Source organism: Chelmon rostratus, chromosome 18, assembly GCF_017976325.1.
Source record: "Chelmon rostratus isolate fCheRos1 chromosome 18, fCheRos1.pri, whole genome shotgun sequence".
In the NCBI taxonomy this organism is placed as follows: domain Eukaryota; kingdom Metazoa; phylum Chordata; class Actinopteri; order Chaetodontiformes; family Chaetodontidae; genus Chelmon; species Chelmon rostratus.
In genome coordinates this window covers 24,386,243-24,394,072 of record NC_055675.1, presented here as the reverse complement: position 1 = coordinate 24,394,072, position 7,830 = coordinate 24,386,243, and the positions used below count along the sequence as shown (strand labels likewise).

The 7,830-nt window shown below is 51.1% G+C and overlaps 2 protein-coding genes across 5 annotated transcripts in view; one reads left to right on the top strand and one right to left on the bottom strand.

The window, feature by feature from the left end:
* The first annotated feature begins 441 nt into the window (after positions 1 to 441).
* LOC121622253 (kelch repeat and BTB domain-containing protein 11-like) lies at positions 442 to 2,379 on the top strand. Its single transcript, XM_041959167.1, has one exon. The coding sequence runs from the start codon at positions 522 to 524 to the stop codon at positions 1,734 to 1,736; it is 1,215 nt and encodes a 404-aa protein (XP_041815101.1). The 5' UTR covers positions 442 to 521; the 3' UTR covers positions 1,737 to 2,379.
* A 2,857-nt stretch (positions 2,380 to 5,236) lies between these two features.
* The window catches only part of ccr6a (chemokine (C-C motif) receptor 6a), a 6,617-nt gene continuing 4,023 nt past the window's right edge, over positions 5,237 to 7,830 (bottom strand). For 3 of the 4 annotated variants that reach the window (XM_041958162.1, XM_041958163.1, XM_041958164.1), the window contains exon 3: positions 5,237 to 6,929. In XM_041958162.1, coding sequence (XP_041814096.1) covers positions 5,769 to 6,920 — 1,152 coding nt within the window. In that variant the 5' untranslated portion in view covers positions 6,921 to 6,929 and the 3' untranslated portion in view covers positions 5,237 to 5,768. The remainder of the gene's footprint in view (positions 6,930 to 7,830) is intronic. The other variant, XM_041958165.1, reaches the window with a different exon arrangement.

Here is a 7,830-nt window from a genome sequence, read left to right as displayed (position 1 = left end):
GCGGTTCTGCAGCAGTCAGGAACCTTCGCTGCGGTTCCGCACAGACTCATTGTTCTTCAGAGGACAGCGGGGCGCGGAGCTGCTCCCCCCGTCCGCCTGCACAGTCAGAGGGGCGTCAACACACACAACACAGCGGCCAGTGTGAAGCTTCAGGCGGGGGAGGAGGGACGCCTCACACGGTCACTGAGCGCCTTTGTGTCCGGAGACACCTCCGGGCTCTGCAGCGGGGGGACGCAGCAAACCTCCCCACGCAGCAGGCGAGTAGTCCCGGCTTTATCAGCCGCCGCGCCCCGCTGGAGGAGCGGAGGATGGAGGATCCGGAAGAGACGTTTATTCAACAAGAGACGGATCTGGTTTGTGTGTGAAGAGGAAGAAGGAAAACTTGAAGCAACAGAGAGAATAGAGGAGGAGTGGGGGGGGGCGTTTATTGTAGCGAGGAAAGACAGAAGTCTGGACCCTCAGACGCATAATCGTCTCTGACAGGACCGGGATCGATCAGAGCCGCAAGAAATCCCGAACAAATGGATGCCAGTGAGGGCAAAGAGTCAGAAAGAGCCGCCGGGGATCTTTGTTCTCACCTCGGCTCAGCAGCTGCAGAAATGCCGCAACAGATCAGCGCAGAAAACTGCTACGAGCTGCTGACAAAAGCCAAGAGCGAAGGCGCGGCGGGCGTGAAGGAGCGGGTCTACCGCTACATGAGCGACCACTACCTGCAGGTGCTGCGGACTCCCGGCGTGTACGGCCGGCTCACAGCGGGGGAGAGGGAGCGCATCCTGGCCCGGAGGATGGAGGGCAGGAAGGTGCTGGCGGTGGCCGAGACCAGCGAGGTGCACGACCGCGGGGGGAGCCGGGAGAACAGCCGGCCGCAGAGCCCGCTGCTGCCCGCCCCGGAGGACACCAACCACCGACGGGTATTCTGCCTCCACCCGGAGCGCCAGCAGTGGGAGGTGCTGACGAGCCTGCCGGACGAGATCCCGGCCAAAGGCTCCGGGATGTGCACCATGTACAACTACCTGTTCGTGGCGGGGGGGATCAGGGCGCAGGGGGACGGCCGTTCCAAAGCATCGGACCGGGTCTTCTGCTACAACCCGCTGACCGGCGCCTGGAGCCAGATCCGCCCGCTGACCCAGCCCCGCTGCCAGCTCAGGCTGGTCTCCATGGACGGCTACCTGTACGCCATCGGGGGGGAGTGTTTGTTCGCGGTGGAGCGCTACGACCCGCGCGCGGACAGGTGGAGTCCGATGGCTCCGTTGCCCAAAGGCTCCTTCGCCGTTGCGCACGAGGCGACGTCCTGCGGCGGGGAGCTGTTCGTGTCCGGCGGCTCGCTCTTCTACCGCCTGCTGCGGTACGACTCCCGCCGGGACGAGTGGGAGGAGTGTCCGTTCAACGAGAGCCGTCGGCGTTCCACGGACATGGTGGCGCACGGCAGCCTCGTGTTCCGCTTCGACGTGGACCGGGAGCGCGCGGCGGTGAGCGTGTACAAGTACAACACTGTGGTGAAGGTGTGGCACGGCGGCGCGTCCTTCCCGCTCCACAACCCGCTGCCTTTCCGCTGCGCCGTGCTCGGGGACCGGATCTACTGCGTCAACCGGGGCCAGACGCTGCAGTTTGAGGTGCGAGAGGAGCAGGAGGGGTTCCTGCCGGAGGTGCTGCCTTCCCCGGCGGAGGCCAGAGGGGCCCTGGTGCCCTTCGTCCTCTCACTGAACCGGGACAAACGTCCCTCCACAGTGGACTGAGACTGAAGACTAAACAAGTTAAACCGCCTTCCTCAGCTGTGCCTTTTGTTTCAGTCCTGATTTTACCAAAACTTCGGTTTAATGAAAGAAACAACATGTTTTTAGTCCTGAGATTAAACCTGCAGAACACACACACACCCACCCACACACACACACACACACACACACACACACACACACACACACACACACACACACACACACACACTTGATACACACTGTGTAAACTTAAACCCCGGCCGCCGGACCTTCACCAAACATTAAAAAAACACACCCAGTTACCTGCACCTGAAGTGTGACGTCATGGTTTCTCAACCTGTTTCAGGTAGTTTTGGTCACGTGTTTAACTATTGATCTGTTTGTAATATCAGTGATAATATTTGTGTGATCAATAAAATAAAAACAGACAGATCAGACAGTGTTTCCTCTTCCTGAGATCCTGAACCAGAGTCTGGAGCAGAGTCTGGACCAGAAACTAAACCAGAGTCTGTACCAGATCCTGAACCAGAGTCTGGAGCAGAGCCTGGACCAGATCCTGAACCAGAGTCTGAACCAGAGTCTGGAGCAGATCCTGGACCAGAGTCTGAACCAGATCCTGAACCAGAGCCTGAGGCAGATTCTGGATCCTGAAGGTGACCCTGAAGCTCACCAGACTCAGTGTGAATATTTGTCTTTTCTGGACCTGAGAGCAGAGACGTCTTCGGAGTCCAGTATTACAGACCTGAGAGACCAAAAGACACTTCAACAGTTCACACTGAGCCACATGGTGACGAGCTGACCAATGAGAGAGCAGCATGATGCAGAGAAACATCTGTCCTGTGAACAGCTGGATCTTAACAGAACGATGCTTCCTGCAGAGAAACAGAAAAGTTCTGGGATGTTTCCTGACAACAGAAACCTGGAATTTAAACTGATGTTCAGGTGGAAAAGTGGTACATAAGTATTCTATCAAGTAAAAGTATTCACCTGCAGTACAAAGCCAGAGTTTTGCTGTTCTATTATTGGATGATCATTATTGATTCCTCAGTACTTCATTGAGTTGAATCTGTAACGATGCATCAAATCTTATAAGACTGTCAATCATCTAATTACAAAGCTTCAAATATGAATATTAATAAATATAATTACACAATAATGTAATATTTTAAGAACATTTACTTTTTCTGATCAGGTGTCAAAGTTTCATTGACAGAGTCATGTGACGTTTCTGATCTCAGGCACAGTAAACAGGATGCTGATTGGTCGCTCACAGAGAAGCTGCTCGGCTCGTTAACACGGCGCCTTTCTGATGAAGGCTGATCTGAGAACAGCTGCAGCTCTGATACTCCACACAAACACCTTCAGTGTCTCTGAGCTGAGACTGATCACAGAACAGTGAGACACTGAAGGCAACACTGCTGAGTCTGCAGCTTCACACGCACACACGCACGCACGCACGCACGCACACACACACACACAATTTAGTCTAACAGAGCCTCAGTCTAGCAGAGCCTCAGTCTAACAGAGCCTGACAGAGTCTAACTGCAGTGTTTTCAGTCTTAATGTGATTGAAACGTCGACTCTTGATGATCTAAAAGCTTCAGAGCAGAGACTCGTATCTCATCTGCAGTGTGAGAGTTTAACTGTGAGCCAACACACCCCCACACAGATCTGATGCAGTGTTGGGTTTGGCCTGCAGGCGGCGCTCTTCAGTCGATGGTTTTAATAACATGTTGATGCAGTTTTTAATCTTTTGTCTGTTTTGTCTGTGAGACGTCTCTTCAATCAGCTCCATCACAGCTGAAGTTCTCTGCCAGGAGGTCCTGATGGGGAGGGGGACGGTTCAGGTTGGGAAGAATGAAGCTGTCTTCAGTGTCTCTGCAGCTGGTCTGGATCAATAAAGCGTCTCTGTGGACAAACTGTCCCCTTCCTCTGAGCTGCTGCCACAGGATGCTGTTACCAAACTCTCTGCAGACATTCTGGTATTAAAGCAGCTGCTGGTTAAAAATAGAAGACATCTTTTCTTGGCCACTAGGGGGCAGCAGAGAAGCAACAAACCACCTCCATTGTTTGTGAAATGACGGAGCGTCTATCTGTGAGTTTAGTTTTATATCAGCAGGAAGGTAAAGAGAAACTTTGCTTTGACAGTGCTGGAATCAGAGTATATGACATCAGACCACGATCAGCAGTCGTGGAGCGTTTAGGAACCAAAATGAGCACAAGGTGATAACTTTAACTTAAAAATATAATACACCGAACATTTTCATGACCAGACATTATTTCCTGAAACTGTGTGAAAAAGATGAGTAGCATCAGGAATAATTATCTCAGCACACTGGCTCAATCGTTTCCGATCATCACACCACGATGACGTTTTCTGTCCCGACAGATCTGCAGAGTGAGACCTCGTCATTAACTGGTCTGGTCTGACACACAGAGCTTCAGTGATGGCGAACATTTAACTCTGTTTGTTTTAGACATTATGAATGAAAAACTGCTTGAATTCAAACATTTATTCTGTGTTTTACAAAGCATGAAGGAGATGCAGTCATCAGTCTGACACATTCACAGATACAGAAAACAGCAGATGAGGCCTGAATGTGTGAGACCGGGCCTCAAAAACACAACTTAACATGACTTTATTCACTGATTTTGGTGAAACTGGGTCATATTTCACAGAGAAATTAACTCCATAAATAACACCTGGTGGACAGATAGTGTTACTTGTTGCTATAACAGCTAACAGCTGCCATTGGCTCGTTAGCTCAGTTAGCAATGGCTCAGACTGGGAGTGTAATAGGACTGCTAGCTGCTAACTGAGCTAACTAGCAAACAGCAGCTACAGTAAGCTTTACTCATCGCTAAAATAAGTTCTATCTGTGCATCAGGGAACTGAGAGTTGAGGCGGAGCAGCTGGAGGAAGATTTCTTCCATTAAAGACCATCCAGGATACGATCCGGATCAGTCAGAGCTGCCGTGAAGACGACGAGCAGAGAAATGTGTGACGAGCTGACAGATTACTTCCACATCTGTTAACATGAACATCCGACACTGAAGCATACAAGTGACAGAAAGCGAGGGAATAATAAGAAGAATAAGAGGGCCCTTTAAATCCCGAGCCGACGGACTGATCTTCAGACCCCTTCAAACCTCTCAGCAGGCAAAAGCCCCAGCTTTCCTCCCAACATTCATCTGATTAAGTTTAAACCAAAGCTGCTGGAGGTCAAACAGCTTCATGTTCGAGGCTGAGACGGGATTAAAACAGTCTGAGGTCATGTGACCCAACAGAAAACCACCAATGATGTGAGTCTGAGACTTGTTCAGGTTGTGTTTGATCTGAATCTGTTCTGTGTGTGTCGGCCTGAAAGTCTGGAAATACGTACTGACTGTTAAAAACCACGTATCTCCTGATCTGGTGGTTTTGTTTTTTTCTGATAAACTTCTTTGTGTGGTTTCCTCATAAACTCGACTGTTAGGCTGACTACAAAAACTGTAAACAAAAAAAAAAGGGGGGGGGGGGGGGGGGGGTCCACAATCCCGACAGCTCACGGGTGTCCTGTCAGAACCAGTTAGTCCTGTACAGACATCGTTTGCAGGGGACAGTTGGACAAATGTTTGACAGCCGAGCCACCAGGTGGCGCTAAAGTCTTTTAGAAAAACAGCCGGTGAACAACTCTTCAGGTTTGGCAGGAGTTTAAATCGAAGCAAAGTTTCATCACAGTCTGTGTTCGTCTCAGCCAAAGACTGACGTGTCCTTCTCAGGTTGTTTCAGTTTTTAAGTCCTGAAGAGGTAAAACTGCAGAATGTCAATATAAAAAAGCAGAAAGGACTGAAAGCAAAGACAGCGGAGCAGATTCTCATTTCTTGTCTTAGAAATCATCTTCAAACCCTTTAATGTATCTTCTGATGTTCAGCTTGGAGCCACACATGATGACAAAAGGAGTCACAGACTTCAGTCCGGTTGGACTTTCAGGGGGCGGCAGGCTTCCAGCTGAGCTCCAGAGATCTTTGAATTTAGGACTGAAGCTTCTGGTCCACATCAGGCCAGCGGCCTCACATGGTGAAAGATGAGCCGTTGTCGCTGGATCCGTCCACGGAGCGGCGAGTGGACACGTACATCTCAGAGGTGACCCTGGAGAAGCGTCGCGGGGCGATGTACCTCTTCCCCAGACACCACAGGTCCTGGACGATCCTCCTGAAGTGGTTTCTGAACTTCACCCCAACAAAGGCGTACAGCACCGGGTTCAGGCAGCAGTGCAGGTAGGCGATGGTCTGCGTCACCGTCTTTGCTACGTGCAAAGCGTCCGACGCTTCGCACGACTGCAGCTCGAACATGTTGACGGTGTCGTAGAGGAGCGTCATGTTGTAGGGCAGGTGGCAAGTGATGAACACCGCCACGACGACCAGCACGACCCGCACCGCCTTGTGCCGCTGGAAGTTCCTGGCTCTCAGCAGGGTGACGATGACGGCGGTGTAGCAGAAGACCATGATGAGCAGAGGCAGGAAGAAGCCCATGGCCATCTGGGTGCTGGGGACAGCCACCCTGGTCTTCCAGGCCGTGTCGCTGTCCATGAACCTGAACTGGCAGACGTACTGAGAGGGCCTGGAGGTCTCATTGTTCTCTTCCCCCTCAGTCAAGAAGATTTCCTCCGTGTAGGATGGCTCATACCAGGTGTAGAAATAGAAGGTGGGGATGGACAGCAGTAAGGCAGAGGCCCAGACGATGGTGCAGATGAGGCGGCTGTACGGCAGCGAGCGCAGTCTGAAGCTCCTGCGGGCCTGGACGATGGCGATGTAGCGGTCGGTGCTGATGCAGGCGAGCAGCAGCATGCCGCTGTACAGGTTCATGCTGTAGGAGCCGCGCAGCAGCTTGCAGGCCACCGGCCCCATCGACCACGACGACAGCTCGTTGTAGACGATGAGGGGCAGCGACAGCACGAACAGCAGGTCTGCGATGGCCACGTTGAGCAGGTAGACGTCCGTCATGGACTTGGTCCTCTTGTAGAAGGCGTAGGTGATGATCACCAGGCTGTTTCCCACGAAGCCCAGGATGCAGATGATGGAGTGAATGTAAGGGCCGACCACCAGTTCAACGCTGTGGTTGTTCTGGTGAGAACAAGGCTCGATCACCTCGTACTCAAAATCAGTGTAGCTTGTGTCGTAATATGACAGGTTGTCCATCATTCCCACCTGTGGGTTCTCCATCTTCTTCTGCTGGAAGACAAAGACAGAGACAGAACATTAGACTGATGGTTTCTGATCGTTGCATCACATCGTAGTCAGAGTTCACTCAGTGTTCACAGAATAAAACCAGAACAGGGGGAAGACGTCAGAGACCAGGTAACCAAAGACACCAGAGAAACGGAGAGAACGGCCCTTTGTGTTCACTCGGTTCACGTTTGGTTTGTTCACAGGGACACTTGCTTTGTTTTGGTTGCCATGTATTTAGTGAACAGCTTATTTTGGCTCACGCTGAAATATTCCACCTGATGTCATCTGAACCGGCGAGGCGGCGAGGGACTGGAGTCCACCTGTGAGCTAAAAAAAGGACTCGTCCTCGCTGGATCGGACGCTGGACTCTTTCAACACGGACATTTTATTTTCTTCGGTGACGTTTTCTTTAGCCGAGAAGACTTCGACTTCAACGTGTCTGAACTTCCGTTTCAGCTCATCATTAATTCATTTGTCTTTAACTTAATTTTTTTGGATCAACACAATTTTTGTATTTTTCTCTCAAACTTTTCTTGAAATAACAGCAGTGACATTTTTTAGGAGCTACAGAGTCAGATGTCTTTTTTAATTAAAGGTCGACACTGAAGGTAAAATGTGCAGAAGACCTCCCCCCCTTGTGGCCCAATTGTTGAAAAATGCATGCTAAAGCGCCCCCTGGGAGCCAAAACGTGCATTAAAGTGCCCTCTTGCACGCCAAAAAGCGTGCTCAAGTGAAGTCCTTTTCGCCCCTGCCCTTCAAAAAGTCTGTGCACGCCACTGGTCCAGAGAATCCTTTCCTAAAGGAGATGAGACAGGAAGCACTGAATCTGCAGTCCCGAACAGTTTGAGAATTCAGACCTTCATCTTCAGCTCTTCATCACGGCTGCCACTCAGATGCTTCGGG